At 45.9% G+C, this 20,801-nt stretch overlaps 1 protein-coding gene across 1 annotated transcript in view; it reads left to right on the top strand.

The window, feature by feature from the left end:
* The window catches only part of LOC137528978 (complement component C9-like), a 93,142-nt gene that overhangs the window by 48,425 nt on the left and 23,916 nt on the right, over nucleotides 1–20,801 (top strand). Inside the window, exons 6-9 of the mRNA XM_068250814.1 lie at nucleotides 5,605–5,910; nucleotides 9,696–9,936; nucleotides 11,589–11,717; nucleotides 15,705–15,880. Coding sequence (XP_068106915.1) covers nucleotides 5,605–5,910; nucleotides 9,696–9,936; nucleotides 11,589–11,717; nucleotides 15,705–15,880 — 852 coding nt within the window. The remainder of the gene's footprint in view (nucleotides 1–5,604; nucleotides 5,911–9,695; nucleotides 9,937–11,588; nucleotides 11,718–15,704; nucleotides 15,881–20,801) is intronic.

Genomic DNA, 20,801 nt, shown 5'->3' with positions numbered 1-20,801 from the left:
AAGAGGGACAGTTGGAAGCTATGGTGTTTGACAGTGGCGTAGCTAAGGAGCTATGGGCCCGATGCAAGTTTTACACTGGGGCCCCCAAACACTCTATACAAAATAATTGATACGCACTAAAACCTGCCAATGGCAACTACAGTGTCAGAGGTGCAAGAAGGGGATGGGGAACAGCTTGTTAATGATTACTACTAATCAAAGTATCTATAGAAGTGATTATTATGAGCACATGACCAATAGATAGCTAATACTGTAGTTGAGGAAGGACCCTTCGGGGCCCCTCTGGCCCAAGGGCCCCGATGCAGTTGCAACCTCTGCAACCCCTATTGCTACGCCCCTGCTGTTTGATAGTTTACATCAAGGGTAAAGAGGCTGTGATGATTTGCTCAGCTGCCTGTGCAGGCAGGCAGCTTTTTGACCATTGTTTTGATTTGCATGCTGCAGGACTCTGGAAAGAAGAGCTTCTGTCAGTTTTGCAGCTTGTGCTTGCAGAGGAATTTGCATACGTTGTCATGCAAATTGCCTGGCCACATTCATTGGAGGCGTGTACTATAAGTACTATGTCTTTCCCACAATGCTTTGCTGTTCATAAGGATTTCGTCCTATGTAACACTCCTGGTGGGGTGTCAGCCTTGCTCTCTGTTTGAACATCAGCTTAGAGTAATTCCTGAATCTGCGCTAGGCAGATTTCCCTAGTGCAGTTAGGATTGTATTATCTGTATTGCCTGTTCTGTCTTGTCTTGCCTGTTGCCATTGTCCTGTCCCTATGGTGGTCGACAGGAAATGGTTCTGATCTCTGTTCTTGGAGTATAGCTGGTGCAGCGGTTGCTACCAGCTATCTCTTCTGTTCTGTCTCCTGGGATCGCACTAGCTACTTTTCGCTAGCGCTGGGGATCCTTCTGTTCTGTCTCCTGGGATCGCACTAGCTACTTTTCGCTAGCGCTGGGGATCCTTCTGTTCTGTCTTCTGGGATCGCGCTAGCCACTTTTCGCTAGCGCTGGGGATCCTTCTGTTCTGCTACTCTGTACTTGGATCGCGCTAGCCACTTTTCGCTAGTGCTGTGGATCCTATCTCTCCCTTGTCCCTGTTTTCGTGTGTCTGTCTGCTACGCTTGCTGGAGGCTCGGTGAGGTAACCGTTAAGCAAGCGCTCGCGTCCTCTGTTTCATGTTTGTCTGTTAATGGTTAGTTAGGCGTGCTTGTCTCTATTGTGCTTATCACGTGGAGACCGCGCATAACCGCGTGCACTGTTGCGAATGAGTGCGGTGTTCGCGGTTAGCTAGCGTTTATTATTTTCCGTATCTCCTCATTGTATTATTTGCTGTGCCTTTGCTAACCTCGTATTCTGTCCTGATCTGCCTTGTGTCTCGTCTGGCGATCGCACCTCTCGCGATCGCGTTCCTATTTCATATCTGCTGTTGTGTGTGTGCGGTCGCGGGGTGGCGACTGGATTGGCGCACACACATACAACCTGTCCCTTTGCTCATTCTCATTCGCAATCGCCTCTCTTGCGATTGCGTTCTGCGTTTCGTACAATTCCTGTCTGGCATTTGTGGAGGTACAGAGGATTGGTTCCTCTGCACTCCCCAGCGCCATCTGCCGACAGGAATTTTCCCTCTACGGGTGCGTAGCACCTTTTGCTGGGTTCTTGCAAATTATACGCTTGTGGAGGATTTCCGCCGTGTCAGCGCACGCGTTGTGCGCTGATCACGGGGAAAGTTCCACAATCGTTACAGAGGCGCCCAGGGTGAGATGAAACTGAGTTAAAAATGAAAAAGGTACAGGTGGCTTACCTCTCAGGTTGGCACAATCAGTTTGTAAGAAATAAAGTTTTTGTTTGCACTTAGCCGGTGCAAATAAAAACTAAATTCATTAGAAATTGATTGTGTCATCCTGAGAGACAAGCCACCTTTCATGTTTCACTGTTTTTAACTCAGTTTTATCTTACCCTTTGAGCTTCTTCACCCTTGATGTGCCAGATCACCTCCCCTGCTTCCCAGGAGAGGGAGGAAGTTCCGGTCTACAGTGGCCCTGCCACTGGTAGTACCAAGTTTTTCTAAGAGTGTGACCATCCTGCATCCAGCCATTCCTGGAGGCCCCCGAGTGGAGACGGGCTTGTGTTCTCCACCTGCTTCATGTGTTTGGTTGCCCCTCTTGCAGAGCCGGATTTACCATAAGGCACTGTAGGCACGTGCCTACAGGCGCCTGATGATGGATAGGCGGTTCCGTCCCCTCCCATGGTGCCTAGCTACTTTCCTTTGCAGAGTCCTGAGCAGAGTGTAAGTGAGAGGGTTACTCACCCAGCTCTCGGTATTCCACTGGTGCGATCTCCCTTCAGTCAGGAGGCTCCACTAGCTACCTAATACTGAGGATAGCCCTGGATACTCAGGGGCACATGTAGCTACCTATGACATGCAAGGGAAGTAAGGGAGAAGTAACAGTAAAACTAGTTCAGGTCCATAAAGCGTGTGAGCTTTATGGAGGCGCTCACACGCTTTATGGACCTGAACCAGTTTTATATGCTCCTGTACTGCCTGATGAAGCGGGACTGTTGACCGCAAAACGCATTGCGATTTTATGAAGCTGTGAATAAATTGTATATTTGTTACTCTGCATTTGAGTATATGTCCACTACCAGGGGGAGGTAAGTCCACCTCGACTTCCCTCTTTTTATCATTTTTAGAACATTGTTTTACTCTGCTTGGCGCCTCTGTTCGTACATATTACAGCACCATTAAGTCCACCCCCTGGTGGAGGGGTTCTTTCCCCATTTTCCTATCTACAGAGAGCGACTTTTATACCTGAGTGGGGTCAGGTACTAATACTCCCCACCTGCCTGTCAAGTGGTTACCTGATGGTAACCCACCTTTGTGAGTATAAGAACCTTTGACATTACATTATTTATTGAGCTTACCAGACAATATTGCACTATTGGGCTCTTGGTGTCCTCTGTTTTGTTTTTACAAGCTCTGTTTTTTCAAGGTGCACACCACCCAATCCTTTGTTGATAGTGTACATGTTACGTGGCCTCTCTCTGTACACCTGACAAAGGGGTGAGATCCCGTAACATGAGGGGGGAGTAGGAAAATCTGCACTGCACACGATGGAGCAGCTCCTGATGGGTGGGTTGAGGAGGAGAGAAATGCACTAGTTTGTCTTTTTGATACAAAGGGAACCTTAACCGTGAAAAAAACCCCAAAACCTAGGGATTCAATCTGCCTCCTGCAGCCTCCCTGTGCCCGCGTAATCACTCACGGTTTCTCCTGTCCCCTACCACAAAATCAGTTTGTCTTCTCCAACTCAGATCAGTTGGCGGCCACTGCACCTGCACTAGATGCAGACTTAGGCCTCGATTCATAAACAGCAGTGCGATAACAAAAATCTTGTCGGGAAAATACCGCACTCGGTATTTTCCCGGTCTGTGTGCTAATTCATAAAGATTTCCCCAGCTGCCCTTGGAGGTCGGTAAATTACCCATTGAGCGGTAGAGTAGAGCAGTGTCCCGATTCCCTCTTTGCTCTGCAGAAATGAATCACACAGACGGCTCTCTCTGGCTCTCCCACTGATGACTCAGACAGATGAGTCACACAGTCTTTCCCTGCCTGCTGAAATTACTCACACAGCCGGCTCTTTCCACTGATGACTCAGACAGATGAGTCACACAGTCTTTCCCTGCCTGCTGAAATGATTCACACAGAGGGCTTTCTGGCTCTCTCCACAGATGAATCAAACAGACTTTCGGATCTCTGCACTTTGCATTAATCAGAGCTGTCAGAGCTGTCGGTAACTTGTTAAGACCTCACCAGAGGTGTCAGTAACTACCGCCAGGCTTACCGCATGTTGAAGGCTTTATGAATTGACATTTGCTGACAATTTACTGACATGTGTTGTCGGTAACTGCAGCCAAGTCGGTAATTTAGCTCCCTGGTCGGTAATGTCAGCTTTTCATGCGGTAACAGCCTTTATGAATTGACATTTTGCTAAGTGGTCGGTAAAGTCTGCTGTTTTCAGCATTACCGCATGAGGTAATGCTTTATGAATCGAGGCCTTAGCGTCAGCTGACTTTTTCCATAGGATTTGGACTTGCAGATAACTGTAACACAAAGGTGCCAAAAAATATATTATACACTAAAAACAGTTTAAAAATGGGAGGTAGTGGTTGAATTACCTCCCATTTGATGACTCAAATTGCCAGATTCAGTAAAAAAAAAATGGAATGCTCAGGGACGGATTTCCATAAAGACCCGGGCCTTGAGCGACTGCGGCCCAGGGAGGCATCTGAACATGAAAGAGAGGTTGCTACATATAAAAGAAGAGGCAGAAAATGGGGAGCAACACATGAAAAAGGGACACTGACGGCCAGAGGAGCTGGTAATGAAATAGACTGCCTGCATACATGGATGAAATGCAAGAGGGGGCTGCACATGGAATGGGAGGGGCGCTGCTGCACATGAAAGTGACACACAACATACTTGGCTTAGGGTCCCAAAAATAATAAATCCAGCCTTGGGATTGCTCCAGTGGATTAGAATGTTCAATAAAGTTTTTACCTGGATCGGAAAATTTGAGTCTTCCACTGTTCAAAGTGTTAACCCCCTTGGCGTTATGATTCCTCCCCGATTTTAGGGTCTGAAAGCGGTGCAATTTTTTGTGCATGCTTTTAGAGCCTAAAACCTGGAAAAAATCATGCTGCCAGGGAGTTCTGCAGCAGCCCAGCACTCACTCACCTCCCTGGGATCCAGCGCTGCAGTTTTCCCTCCGTAGCGGCGCTCTAACCCTATAATGTGATTGCTGGCTTTCGTCTTGACGACAGCTGGCGATCTCACCAGGGGGAAGAAGAGTAGTAAATAGCTTGAAGTTTTTTCTCGGAGGAGAGAGGGGAGGCGGGGCCATGCGGTAGAAGGGCAGTGATGCGGGGTCTTCAGGGCGGCTTCGTGGGACACAACACTGCATGGTGAATATAACTTTTCATTTCAGCATCACTGCAGGATTCTGTTTTTCAGGATGGAAGTCCTCTTCAAGCCTTTTTACCACGGGAGGTTGAATTCCGCATTTGTTGGGCAATTTAGCATACCGGCTGCAAGCCACAAGCGCCGTTTGGCTGAAATGACATATAGCTGAATGGCAGCAAGTGGTAACACTGCACGTGTCATGTTTGACACTCAGTGGCATTAACAGTCATATCATGACTGCGGATGACAACCAATATGCTCAGATGCAACTTCATGGGGGGTTGCCTGTCCACCGCCCAAACCAAAAGCTTGCAAGTGACCGGCCAGTGGACAGGAGCAGCTGACAGGTGGTGAATTCACTTGCCTTCAAGCTGCTCGTGGAAAAGAAGCCTTAGTTGTCGTTGTGAGACTTTCAATAACATTTTATGTGTTATATATACAGTATATATATATATATATATATATATATATATATATATATATACATACAGCATCTATTTTCATAAAACAAAGTGTGCTTTAGAAAGGTGTATTGGTGCCACCCCCATAGTTGGTTTTCTATAAAACTTTCTGATTTGCCTATGCCTAAAAAATGGTCCTGTCTTGGCCTTGGTCATGGTATTTTGTATTGTGATGTTGTTTGTTCATTTTCAGACACTAGCAGATAAGACCTTTACATCAGAAGTTTACACAGATACGGCCGAACTGGTACAGAGGATTCTCAAGGAGAGCGAAGACAATCTTGAAGTAAAAGCAAGTATTAAGGTCACCCCCTCTGAATTCCGCAAAAAGGGTGACAAAGACAAGAAAGCAGAAGGAGCAAAAGAAGGAGGAGGAGATGGGGAAGGATCAGCTGTTGCTGATGCTGCAGGCAAATCCTTGACCATCGGTGGAGAAGTGGGATATGATAAATCTAAGACTGAGAGTGTGGAACGTATTAAGGAGTTCAAATTACTTCAGGTAACGTCACCCATCTAGTCTGTAACAAACAACAAAGGACAAATCACATGCCTGCCTTATACAGCAAACTGAATCTAAACCTCATAAGATAACATCTCCCCTGGGTGTCAGTCCACTCCCTTATCAGGAGTCTGTACACTGTCCTGTACTATCAGTCTGCATACCATCACTGTATACTTTATGGGCCTGCCTACTGGTCAGACAGCTTTCTCGTGCATCTTCCTGCTTTTGCTTCATGTAAATCTACAACAGTCAGCCAAGCCAAAGATGATACTAGCCTAACTATGGCAAACCCAATATCCTAACTTCTTGTTTTCCTGCATGACCTGTAGTGAACCTAAATCTCAACTCTGACCTCTTCCCCTACCTTTTGCCCAACCTAAACTTAGTCCTCTGTGCTTAACTCCAAACACACTTCCCATGCCTAACCTTAACTTCTTATCCACTCTCCTGTACCTAAACCCAATCTCATTCTTCTACCGAGCCCAACCATAACATCACTCCTCTCCTGTGCTGTGCCTAATCACAATCTCTCCTGAGTCCAAACTGTAACCTCACTCCTCTCCTGTGCCTAACCCCAGTGTCACTCTTCTACAAAGCCCAGCCCTAACCTCACCCTCTCCTGTGCCTAACCCCAGTCTCACTCTTCTACCAAGCCCAGCCTCAACCTCACTTCTCTCCTGTGCTTAACCCCAATCACACTCTTCTACCAAGCTCAACCCTAAACTCACTCCTCTCTTGTGCCTAACCCCAGTCTCACTCTTCTACCAAGCTCAACCCTAAACTCACTCCTCTCTTGTGCCTAACCCCAGTCTCACTCTTTTACCAAGCCCAGCTCTAACCTCACTCCTCTCCTGTGCCTAACCCCAGTCTCACTCTTCTACCAAGCCCAGCTCTAACCTCACCCTCTCCTGTGCCTAACCCCAGTGTCACTCTTCTACCAAGCCCAGCTCTAACCTCACTCCTCTCCTGTGCCTAACCCCAGTCTCACTCTTCTACCAAGCCCAGCCTCAACCTCACTTCTCTCCTGTGCTTAACCCCAATCACACTCTTCTACCAAGCTCAACCCTAAACTCACTCCTCTCTTGTGCCTAACCCCAGTCTCACTCTTTTACCAAGCCCAGCTCTAACCTCACTCCTCTCCTGTGCCTAACCCCAGTCTCACTCTTCTACCAAGCCCAGCTCTAACCTCACCCTCTCCTGTGCCTAACCCCAGTGTCACTCTTCTACCAAGCCCAGCTCTAACCTCACCCCTCTGCTGTGCTTAACCCCCATTTCTCTCTTCTCTAGTGTTGGTGTTGAAATTGGGTTATTGAAACTTTGAATCCCAAAACCCACATTCACCCGCAGCACCTAGAAAGTTTATTATATAACATCAGCAGTCCCCAAAACAGTAGCTAAATTTACTCACTAATTCCATCACAGGTTCTTATACACAAAGCAGATAAAAGCCCAGTGCTATATATGCAGAAGCAGAATGCTCCCAGTGATATGAGTGTGGTGGGGAATGCACGCAGCTGGGCTTGGCACGACTGGAACCCTAATACCAGGCAAGATTGCAGACAAATGGAGTGGCAAGGGGGGACAATGAGGGAGACAACGGTGTACATGGGGCTGGAGGAAGCCCCAGGAAAGAATGAATTCTTATCCTTACTTCGTCTCAGGTTCTCTTTAAGGGTTAGGCATTGGTAGAGGTGGTATTCTGTGTGAGAGTAGGGTTAGGTTAGGGTCAGGTATTGGTAGAGGTGGGATTATGTGTGAGAGTAGGGTTAGGTTAGGGTTAGGCATCGGTAGAGGTGGGAATCTGTGTGAGAGTAGGGATAGGCTATGGGTCAGGTATCGGTAGAGGTGGGATTCTGTGTGAGAGTAGGGTTAGGTTACGGTCAGGTATCGGTAGAGGTGGGATTCTGTGTGAGAGTAGGGTTAGGTTACGGTCAGGTATCGGTAGAGGTGGGATTCTGTGTGAGAGTAGGGTTAGGTTAGGGTCAAGTATCGGTAGAGGTGGGATTCTGTGTGAGAGTAGGGTTAGGTTAGGGTGAGGTAGGGTTAGGTTAGGTTGGCTACCTTTGTCCGACGTCAAGTCATCGTCATGCCACCACCGTGTGATGACACCTGATGTCCTGTAGCGGTACTGCAGGCTGTCAGTGGGCGGCGCCCATGGAGGTGCGGGTGGTCACTAGTAAGTAGGCAGCTCTACTTGTGACCTGTGGCTGTGTGACTGTCCCTAAAGAGTGGACTCGTGAGTCCACTGGGGTGGGGGCGAAGGGGGCGCAATTTTTAAACCCTCGCCCTGGGTGCAATTTAGCCTAGAAACTGCCCTGAGTATTCTGGTGAGCTGGGCGCAGGTTGAGCCGACCCCCGGCGGCATTCAAATCCCCCGCGGCATTAAATACTATTGCACCTCTGAGTTGTCGTGTTTCACAACTCGGAGGGAGATGTAATTCGTGGTCTGGTGATCGCCGAAATCCTGAATTGCCCTTATGTGCCACACAGAACGCCTTGCGCCGAAACCACCTGCTTCAACTTTTTTGCACTCATGAATCCTCCTGAAAGATGGTGCCCCAAACAAATATTCTACTTTCATCTCTAAAGTTTTTGTGTTTTTCTATTATAAATGTAAGCTTTTAAAAAAATGTTGTTGTAAAGGACAGCCGAGGTGAAAATAAACGAATGAAATAAACAATTGTTTCTATCCATGCATATTTCATATGCACAGTGCTAAACCCCCCTAAAGACCAGGCTGTTTTTTGTGTAATTGGCCACTGCAGCTTTAAGGCCAAGCTGCAGGGCCGCACAACACAGCACACTAGTAATCCCCCCCTTTTCTCCCCACCACCAAATCTCTCGGTTGGTGGGGTCGGATCACCCCCCTTGTGTTTATTTTTTTTGTTATAAATATTTATGCTATGATTTTTTTTTTTACTATTTTTTACAATTTCTCTCTCTCTTTTTTTATAATCTCCTCCCTCCCGCCAGCCGGCCAATCCTGGCGATCGGCTGTCATAGGCTTCTGCCTATGAGAGCTGATCGCTCTCTAGTGCCCTACAGGGACATCTGTGTCACACGGCTGTCCCCAGTACAGCGCTGCTGCTGATCACAGCGCTGTACTGTGTAAATAGATGTTGATTATGCCGTCTAACAGTCTCCCGAGCGGCAATCGCCGCTTGGAGCCTGAAGGCGGGGCGGGGCGGAGCTCAGCCCCTCAAGCAGGAGATATGCGCGCAGCTTGCGTGCGATCTCCTGCAGTAGCTGGCCCCAGGACCTGACGCCAATTGGCGTTAGGTGGTCCTGGGGCTGCCGCCGCGGCCACGCCCATTGGCGTGGGGCGGTCAGCAGGTAGTTACGTTTTTACTGTTTTATTGTTTTTGCTCAATGACACATTCATTGAAGTATGCCAGAGCTAAAATCTATGACCTATTGACCCTGTTTATCGTTTTCCTGCTCTCAGAAGCCATTTTCTGCTAGGAAAGTGTTTTATAGTTGTATTTTTTTTTTATCAGTGAGGGTCACACTGTGGTCTGACCCAGTCCTGACAGGAACTGCCACTTACATACCTGATGTTTAAATCTGGCAGAGAAAGAAAAAAAAGGAACACAGCATAGTTGTGTGTGTGTGCTAGGCACTGTACATACACATGTCTAGCACATCATGTCACATGTCACCTCGGGTATCCTTTAAGTACTAACCTACGAAATAGTCATGCAATAACAGAGTAAACACTATGCATAACCTCTCAGGTTACTAACTTTATGGCCAGTTTAAGAAGTATTTACTTCTCTTTGCAGAATAAGGAATTCCTCCGCATATTTGGAAAAATACAGCTAGCAACTTTCCAGATGAGAACTCGGGGACTTGTCTTGAGCCCAACTTTCATTGATGACCTAAAGAATCTCCCGCCCTTTTATGAAAAGGGAGAATATTTTGCCTTTCTGGAAATGTACGGCACCCATTATGCCGTTTCTGGAAGCGTTGGGGGCAAATATGAACTTGTATACGTACTGGATTCCTTGGTATTAAAGAAAAAAGGTGAGAGTCCTTTTTAAAGGAAATCTGATACGACATAAAGGGCAGCATTTATACTTAGATGGGGCTTCCTTCAGCCCTCTGTGGACCGTCGTGGTCTCCCTCACCATCCTCCCGGGCCAATCCGATCCTACACTGGGCGGCCTAGTCTCTTTCTTCAGTTGTCTCCAGTCACGACCAGTGATGATTGTATTCAGCTACATTTTCACAATTACACCTATATGGAATTGTTACAAATTGTTAATTTAATTGATTTTGTACTATCATTAGTAATTTTGCATTAATTTTCATGTAATTTCGTGCCAAATCGGGTGGTGAATAGCAAAGCTCCCATACATGCTATTGTCACCAAAATTGCTACCTATGTTAACAAGAATAGTGTGTAATCGTGGGTTCAAGTCAAACAATTTTTTTAGAAAGACCTTGAAGAAAATCGATTTTAAAAAAATGCAACAACACGTTTTTTAAACTCAGAAAAACGGCAAAAAAAAACATTTTTCATTGCCTTTTTTTAAAAATCGATTTTCTCAAAAACTACAAAGTCTTCCTGAAAAAGTCTTTCTTTGGCTTGTCCCCACTATTCTCCTTAACGTGTGTAGCAATTTTGGTTGTAATAGCCTGTATGGGGGCTTTGCTATTAACCGCTAAAGTAGGTGAAATTACGAATGATTACAATTACATACGAAATTATGATTTTCCCTGAAATTTCACTTTACCATTTGTATTTGCAAATTATGATGCTTAATTTCTGCTCATCACTCAGGGCCGGCGCTACCATAGAGGCAAAGGGGGCAATTGCCCAGGGCCCTAAAGCCTGTAGAGGCCCCCAAGGTGTCTCCCCCAACTTAACTGTTGTTCCCCGGTGCCCCTGCAGAATCTTCGGGTGAGGCAGGTGGTGTCTGCCCCTGCCTTAGGGGCCTTGGGTGGACATTTGGCTGCAACAAAGGGTCCCTACTGCCGATTTTTGATTGGGGGGATGTCTATTGGGGGGCCCCGGTGTTCATTTTGCCCGGGGACCCCATTGTTACTAGAACCGGCCCTGTCATCACTATTAGCAACAGTGAGGGAGCCACGGTCCAAAGGAGGCTGGAAAGCCCATGTAAGTATAAATTCTGCCCTTTATGTCATCTCAGGCATTAGCATTGTGAGCATCTCTGAGGGACAGTTAGTGGACAAGACTATGTACTTTGTAAAGCGCTGCAGACGATGTCGGCACTATATAAATGCTAAATAATAATAATAAAAGTTGCTTCCTTGGAGGTGAGCCATCGCCTATTTCTGTATTTTAAAATCTTTTGGGCTCCTCAACCTCCAGATGCTTTATATTACAGCGCAAACAGTAGGGATGCAACTATATCATGCAGGATTATGTATGTTCTTATGAAAATATATGCAGCTTGAAAATCGACCATTAAAATCTCACCCTGGTATAAATTAATTGGTCCATTTTCATACTGCACATATTTGCATAACACGTTACATAATCCTGATCTCATTGTTCCTTAGTGAACAGGGCATCAACCCGTTTTGTCCTGGTGGTCCCTTATATCAGCAATGGGCCATAATGCCTGGATGCAAGGTGAGTGCCGACTTTATGTTTTATCTAGATAAGTTTGTCAACCTCTAAATTTTACTTTCTCGCTTTCTCATTGTAGATATCACTAAAGACGACGTTAAAGAGTGTCATGGGTGGAATGCCGGCTTAAATGCTGAAGCTGCTGGGATTACAGGTGGCATAAATGTAAAAAATCCGAAATGCAAAAAGGATTTTGGTAATGAAGAGGGTGAGTACTGTCTGAAGGCTTTTTGTTCATTGTATGATAATCCAACACGCGGCGCACGCGTGTTGCGGCGACAGGTCGCCCGTGAGTATGCGCCGTCGCACGGGCGCGCATCCCAAACTGTCGCCCGTCACTGATGTCGGCAGGCGATTGGCGCGGTCAATCGCCTCTGCCGCAACTGTCGCTAGTCCGCGTGAGTACGCGGACTAGCGACAGCAACCTCCATTGAGGTATGCGGAGCTTCCGGCGGGGGGAGGAGGAACGTCGGCGACAACTTCCGTCGCGCCGTTGGTCCCTCTTCCGCGTGTGTACGCGGAGGGACCTGACGAGGAGCTGTCGCCGGCCTGTCGCCCACACGCTCACGTGTGCTGGCGACAGGCCACTTTTGCAGCCTGTGAGTACGGGCCATGAGACTAGGGACGGTTGCTGCAACAGCTGTTGCCGGGGATTAAACAAGTCAATCGCCTGGAGACAGCTCTGATTAGCAACAGTTGCTTGCGCGCGCCTCATACACATTGAGGACCTGTTGCCGCAACATGCGCGCGCCATGTGTTTCCAGCAACAGTTGTAGCCCGTGTGTATGGGCCTTTAGTGACACATACCTCAGTGACAGACCTCTTCATGACAGAAATGGCCCCTTCAGTTCCCTCACTGACAGACTTCCTCTGCAACAGATCCCCCAGTGACAGATCCATCACTGGCAGTCCATAAACTCCAGGAAGGCAGTCGATTACTTTGCCTAGTCTTGGCTTGCCTTGCAGCTCTCTGATTAGTGCAGTCTTTGTACTTCTGCCTCTCTCTTCTGTATCTGTGCTCCCATCCTGCTCTTGGACCCTCAGGGATTCAGATAGGTAGGAGGAGGCAACCCCTAAAAATTGTGAACAGCTGGGAAGCAGTATGAAATAAACAATCATACCTGAGGAAATGGGTAAGGCCCACGAAATGTGTTGTCCTTTAGGCCCCGTTTCCACTATCGCGAATCCGCATGCGTCTTGCGTATGCGGATTCGCATAGACAATATAAGTGAATAGGCCTGTTTCCACTTATGCGTCTGCGGGAGCGTTTTATTGTGCAGAGAAAATCTGCACGGAACACATGTGGAATGCAGGCGAATCGCACACAATGTATTTAATAGGGAAATCACATGCGTTTTCCCCATGCGTTTTTTGCCGCGAATTCGCATAGGTACCAATGTAAATTCACACAGGCAGTGACATGGTTAAAATCGCATATACACTCACCTATGTGAATTCGCATGCGAATTCGCGGCAAAAAACGCATGCGGAATCGCATCTGCATGCGATTTCATCAGCGGTGGAATCCAGGCGATTCCGCACCGCAATAGTGGAAACGAGCCCTTAGTGTCCACTAAGTTGAATAATTCTTACTCACCTTCCTCCAGTGAGGTAAGATTGCTGAGTGCTAATAGGGTAATGTGCACTTCCCCCCTTCCGTTAGTACTGTTGAAATTGTAGTGGATCAGGCCCTAAATGTCCAAGTCACCTGCAAATACTCACCGAGGATAAATAGAACCATGACTGTTCCTCGTAGCTTCAAATCCCTGTCATGCGCGTATAAGAGAGGTATCGGCGTGGGAGACTTGGGTGCAGTATACTGCCGGTATATGGCTTATCCTGCTGCTGCACAAGTTCCCGGCCGTGTTAAATACTATTCCCCCTCCAGGCCGCCATGGATAGTGGGGGAATGAAATAATTCGGCTTCCAGCAATTGCTGGAAGCCACATTATTGTGGTTTAAAAATAACTTCAGCTCTATCTTCTGACGGCGCCGAAGTTACTCCCTGTGCGCTGCTATAGCCGTAATTCCTATTACGGCCTATAGTGGCGCCAGCTGCAACCAAGTCTCCTGTGCTGGATTCGCTGTGTTCACTCTCATGCACCCTCACATTCATTTTCACATGACCCTGACCCTAGGGACACTAGAAAGTGCAGAAAACCATGTGTTTTCTGCATTGTGTGTGTCTACATTTTTGGTTGCATTTTTGTATGCATCTGCGATTTGCGTTTTTCATGCGCTTTTGGTGCTCTTGCCTTTTGCATTTTTTTCAATAGTTTCACTGCTTCAATGGTGTCAAATACAATATCATATTTATTAAATAAATAAACACGTCAAAACGCAAGTAAAAACACAGTCCTCTGCATCACAAACGTTTCAATGATTGAAAAATTAAAAAAATGTACCGTATATACTCGCAAGCAAGCCGAATTTTTGACCCCCCAAAAGTGGGCCAAAAGTTGGGGGGTCGGCTTGCTTGCGAGTCATGGGTGGGTGGGTGTGTAGGTGCTGTCCCTCCCCGCTCCCCCCGCGGCCGCTGCTATTACCTTAGGCGGCGCCGCTTCCACTATCCCCGTCCTCCTCCGGTAACTAATTCACAGCAGCGCGCCCCTCGCTGCTGTGATGACGGAGGAAACCATAGAGAGCGGCCGTTACTATGGGAACCGCTCTCTATGGTTTCCTGCGTCATCACAGCAGCGAGGGTCGCGCTGCTGTGAATTAAATAGTTACCGGAGGAGGACGGGGATAGTGGAAGCGGCGCCGCCTAAGGTAATAGCAGCGGCCGCGGGGGGAGCGGGGAGGGACAGCACCTACACACCCACCCACCCATACTGGGGCACTATGCTAGCTATATGGGGCACTATGCTAGCTATATGGGGCACTATACAAGCTATACTGGGGCACTATACTAGCTATAATGGGGCACTATACTAGCTATAATGGGGCACTATACTAGCTATAATGGGGCACTATACTAGCTATACTGAGCACTATACTGGCTATACTGAGCACTATACTGAGCACTATACTAGCTAAACTGGGGCACTTCACTAGCTATACTGAGCACTATACTGGCTATACTGAGCACTATACTGGCTATACTGAGCACTATACTGGCTATACTGAGCACTATACTGGCTATACTGAGCACTATACTGGCTATACTGAGCACTATACTAGCTAAACTGGGGCACTTCACTAGCTATACTGAGCACTATACTAGCTAAACTGGGGCACTTCACTAGCTATACTGAGCACTATACTAGCTATACTGAGCACTATACTGGCTATACTGAGCACTATACTAGCTATACTGAGCACTATACTAGCTATACTGAGCACTATACTGGCTATACTGAGCACTATACTGGCTATACTGAGCACTATACTGGCTATACTGAGCACTATACTAGCTAAACTGGGGCACTTCACTAGCTATACTGAGCACTATACTACCTATACTGAGCACTATACTAGCTATACTGAGCACTATACTGAGCACTATACTAGCTATGCTGAGCACTATACTAGCTATACTGGGGCATTTTACTAGCTATACTGAGCACTACCTACCTATATTGGGCACTATACTAGCTATACTGGGCACTATACTAGCTATACTGAGGCACTACCTACCCATACTGGGCACTATACTAGCTATACTGGGACATACTGGGGGGATCACGCGGCCAGCGTTTCCTACCCCCGGCTTATATGAGGGTCAATCATTTTTTCCTGTTTTTTGGGGTAAAAGTGGGGGGGTCGGCTTACATGCGGGTCGGCTTGCTTGCGAGTATATACGGTACTTTAGAAATGGGTTTATAAATGTAGAAATGTACAATCTATCCTACCACCAATTCAGTTTTCTGAATATTTCATCAGACTATACCACCCTGCCCAATCAACAAATAGAAAAAAAACAAAACTGGAAATTTGATCAGATTTCTAGGTCAAACCAACAGAAATTATAAAATGTTTTTGTACAATTGATAATTTTTATTGAAAAATGGGAAAATCGAATCCTTTTATATTGTGTGTGGCCACCTTTAGGAAGGCTGGTAGATTCAGATGTGGTGGGTCGGTGTTAGCAGAAATAGGTGGCTACAGTGTAACCTCTATTAATCATTGTTAACCGTCCATTGCTGTAAAACGTAATTGTGATCCATTGTCCTACTGAACCTTGTATTAATTACAGATAAGCCTGATAAAGACGCTATCATTGAGAAAGTGGTCTCTTTCGTTGAGGGAGGATCAGTTGCACATACCGCTAAATTAAATCTTAAACTCGAGAAGAAAGAACCAATCGGAGTAGATGATTTTGTGGACTGGGCTGCTTCCCTACCGGACAATCCAGTGATTATAAAGCACAAGGTATGTTTATTCTTTACAAAATGAGAGGTATGTGTACTGTTGTTCCTGTGGCTGAGATTTTGTAAAGTTTGTGGACAATTATAGGACACCCAGAGAATAAAAACACAGCATATCTGAAAATTAAAAAAAAAAAAAAAAAAAAAAGCATTTTCTGTCACTCAAATTACCGGTAACCATTTTGTGATGATATAAAAAAAAAATCAGCAAATCTGAGTTGAAACTGGTAAATGTACAGAACCCTCTCTAGATCTACAGTACATTAGTGATGGCCAATTAGATGCAAATAACGTCAAGTTGATGTAAATGTATGCAAATTTTTATGCAGCTTGAAAATGAACCAATCAAATCCTGCAGAGGTAAAATTTGATTGCTTCATTTTCAAGCTGCATAAATGTGCATAAAAATTTACATAAATTTGCATCAACTCGAAATTATTTGCATCTACTTGACCATCACTACAGTACATTACTCCTTCCTCCCTCCCCCCATTGTTTTTTCTGTGTTTATGATATAATTCAAAGGGAACCCGAAGCGAGAGGTGTATAGATTTCCTTTTAAACAATGCCAGTTGACTGGCAGTCTTGCTGATCTGACCTGTACGCAGCAGTGTCTGAATCACACATTTGAAACAAGCATGCAGCTAATCTTGCTAGATTTGTGTCAGAAACATCTGATCTGCATGCTTGTTAAGGGCCTATGGCTAAAAGTGTTAAAAACAGAGGATAATTAATTATTAATTAATCTACATATATAAAATTGTGTGTGTAGTTGTGTTCAAAATTATTCAACCCCCACTGAAATTGAGTGTTTTGGCCAGTTTGACATTGATTTTGGTCATTTCAGTCATCTTGTTTACAATTAAATCAATGAGGCACTTGTAACTCAGACAAATATAACATAACATTTATAATGAAATAACCACAAATGTCTTTTCTGTGCTTACATCATTATCCGTTTTATTCAACCCCCAAGTGACATTCATTCTTAGTACTTAGTACAACATCCTTTTCCAGTTATAAACAGCTTTTAAACATGAAGCATAGCTTGACACAAGTGTCTTGCAACCATCTATGGGTATCTTAGCCCATTCTTCATGGGCAAAAGCCTCCAGTTCAGTCACATTCTTGCGCGCAGCAACTGCTTTCTTTAAGTCACACCAGAGGTTCTCAATCAGATTTAAGTCTGGTGACTGCGATGGCCACTCCAAAATGTTCCAGCCTTTAATCTGCAACTATGCTCTAGTGCCTAGGTTCTCAACGTGTGGTACGCGTACCCCAGGGGGTACTTCTGATGGTTCCAGGGGGTACTCGGGCTTTATATACTTAACCAAGAATAACAAATTTAGAGTTGTAGAAAATGATAAATCCTATTTAAACAACACCAAATTAGTGTTTTAGCTATTTAAAAGCAATAGTAAAGGCTTGGAAATAGTTTAGAACCAATTATCATGTACTAGCTTTAAATATATATTTGTCAAGGGCTACTTGTGATAATGTTTACTATGCTAAGGGGTACTTGGTGAGTACAGGGTTTTAAAAGGGGTACATACCAATAAAATGTTGAGAAACACTGCTCTAGTGGACATAGCGTTGATCCATGGGCCCAAACAGTTCTAATTTTTTTTCATCATTCCACAGAACACTATCCCAAAACTTTTGTGGTTTGTCCACATAACTTTTGGCATACTGCAGTCGACTCCTCTTCTTATTCTTTGGAGACAGCAAGGAGGTACGCCTGGGAGTTCTGGCGTGGAGGCCTTCATTACGCAGTGTGCGCCTTATTGTCTGAGCTGAAACTTCAGTACCCGCATCTGACAAATCTTTTTTCAGTTCCTCAGCAGTCACATGGGGACTTTTCTCCACTTTGCGCTTAAAGGGAACCTTAACTGCTGCGGAAAAATAAATTCACTTACCTGGGGGCTTTCCCAAGCCTCCTGCAGCCGTCCTGTGCCCGCGCCGGTCCTTCGGTGCCCTCCGGTCTCCCTCCGCCGCTAAGTTTCTATTTCGGACGACTGCCAGTCGTCCTGGGGCCTCTTCCGCATTCCTGGTCGTAAACTGCAGTAAAGCGCGTCCGCATGACGCGTTTGACGTCATGCGATGACGCGTTTGGCGTCATGCGGACGCGCTTTACTGCAGTTTACGACAAGGAATGCGGAAGAGGCCCCAGGACGACTGGCAGTCGTCCGAAATCGAAACTCAGCGGCGGAGGGAGACCGGAGGGCACCGAAGGACCGGCGCGGGCACAGGACGGCTGCAGGAGGCTTGGGAAAGCCCCCAGGTAAGTGAATTTATTTTTCCGCAGCAGTTAAGGTTCCCTTTAAGATAGCGCACAGCAGTCAAAGTCAGCATCTTCTTTCTGCCACGACCAGGTTGCGGTTCAACAATGCCCATTGCCTTGAATTTGCAAATGATGCTTCCTATGGTGTCTCTTGGTATGCTTAAAGAGGAACTCCAGTGAAAATAATGTAATAAAAAAAGTGCTTCATTTTTACAATAATTATGTATAAATGATTTAGTCAGTGTTTGCTCATTGTAAAATCTTTCCTCTCCCAGATTCACATTCTGACTTGTATTACATGGTGACATTGTTACTGTGGGCAGATTATGGAGCTGTTTCTAGCTGGTCTGGCTTTAACAGACAGCTATTTCCTGTCTGAACATTGTTACATTGTGACAGTTTGCCCAGAGTACCGTACGGTACCAGAGCCTCTTGTGGGAGGGGTTTCAGCACAAAATCAGTCATACAGCGCCCCCTGATGGTCTGTTTGTGAAAATCATTATTTTTCTCATGTAAAAGTGGGTATCAGCTACTGATTGGGATAAAGTTCAATTCTTGGTCGGAGTTTCTCTTTAACATCTTTGCAATCTTCTTATAGCCATTGCCCTTCCTGTGAAGAGAAATCACCTCTTCTCTTGTCTTCCTGGACCATTCACTTGACTTCACCACGTTTGTAAACACACCAGTAAATGTCTAGAAGGAGCTGAGTATCACAGTTATTTTAAATCTGCATAATTGGAAAACACTTGAATGAACCTCTGTTCTTAAGAGTTGTAGTCTTTAAAGGGTTGAATAATTGTGTCAATGAAGAAATCACAAAAAAAAACATTTAATACTGTATTACAAAAACATTTGATGTCATTTTAGTTGCATTTGGTTCTTTAAAAAGTCCATGTAAGATTTCATTCTGAACACAATTACAAATGTACACTAAATTCCCTAAAACCCTTTACAGCATTGGGGTTGAATAATTTTGAAAATAACTGTATGTATGTATGTATATGTGCCGCCATGGTATACAGATCGCTTACTACCTGTGAAGATATGTAAGAATAAAACAGCCAATCAAATTTCAGCCATTCATTTTAAATGGGAAAATGTACCCTTCAAGTACCCTTTAAATATATGAATAACATTACACGTCTATGGCCTCTTTTCCACAGGCAGTTGAATTATGTGCTCAGCAAGCAGTTACCAGGCAGCAACAAGCAGTTGTGAGAGTTTCACTGCCTATCAACTGCTCATGGAAAAGAAGCCTAAAGGAACTTTTCCACAAGCAGTTGGTAGGCAGTAAAAAGACTGTCGAACTCTTACAATTGCTTGCTGCTGCCTGCTAACTGCTTATTGCTCCCTGGTAACTGCTTGTTGCTGCCTGGTAACTGCTCACTGCTGCCTGGTAACTGCTTGCTGAGCACACAGTTCAATTGCCTGTGGAAGTGAGCCCTTAACCTTGTGCGATAAAATAAATAAAGTGATATAAAACAACTCAAAATATCTAAAATAGTCTGCCTTATGAAAAGCATCAAAATAGTTCTCAGTGGGGCGTGGCTTGCTCATGGCGCGCGCTGGACGTCTCTAGAGAGAGCTCCCGCTGGCTGATTCCCCCGAGTCGATTATAAGCCTTCAATAGCACCGGATTTTGCTCTATATGGGTGGCAGGAAGAAGAGGGAGTCCTCTGGAACCAAAACCCCCGCCAAGAAAGGCAACATCCAACAGTTTCTCCGCCCGCTCACCAGAGCAGCGAGCATGGATGTAATCTCCAAGATGGCGCCGGAGGACAACCCGCAAGACAAGGCCGCAACCTCCCCGGGTAGCGTCTCGCTCCCGGACACCGCTGCAAGACCCCCAGCCTCACCCTCAAGATCTGAGAGTGCTGACTCGTACCTCGAGGTGGACTTGCACGAATACATTAGGTCCCTACCTACCAAAGATGATCTCGAAAGGTACGTCAGCCGTATCGAAGCGACATACAGGAGGGAGCTTGAGGAGGTCAAATCAGAGATAAGACACGTGGGCCATAGAGTGGAGGAGACAGAGAAGAATGTGGAATCCCTAATGCAAACCCAGAAGACCCAGCAGGCCACTATAGACAAGCATACTGCACAGATAAGGGACATCTTCCTAAAGATAGATGATCAGGAAAACCGCCAGAGGCGAAACAACGTGCGGGTGAGGGGTATACCTGAAGCCACTAAAACCCAAGACCTAGTTCCTACCTTAATTGGCATCTTCAATATGTTTCTGGGCAATCCTAACGACTCTCCGATTGAAATAGATCGAGCACACCGCACATTAGGCCCAGTAAGCACAGACCCGGAAAGACCGAGAGACGTGGTATGCAGAATTCATTACTATAAAGTCAAGGACTCCATTATGCTCGCGGCCAGAGATAAAGGGCATATTGATCTGGACGGCGCGAACATCACCATCTTGGCGGATTTATCCCGCCTCACTTTACAAATGCGCAGGGCGGTGAGGCCTATCCTAGATGCTCTACGAGAAAGACACATCCCTTATAGATGGAACTACCCTTTCCAACTCCAGGTGAAACACGAGGGCAAATTCGCATCATTGTCGTCACCGGAGGATCAAAGCGCTTTCTGCGAAGCATTAGGCCTGCCCACGCTGCACATAAAGGACTGG

Source organism: Hyperolius riggenbachi, chromosome 1 (assembly GCF_040937935.1).
Source record: "Hyperolius riggenbachi isolate aHypRig1 chromosome 1, aHypRig1.pri, whole genome shotgun sequence".
In the NCBI taxonomy this organism is placed as follows: Eukaryota; Metazoa; Chordata; class Amphibia; order Anura; family Hyperoliidae; genus Hyperolius; species Hyperolius riggenbachi.
The sequence above is the reverse complement of the archived record's forward strand: the minus strand, read 5'-3'. Positions and strand labels throughout refer to the sequence as shown.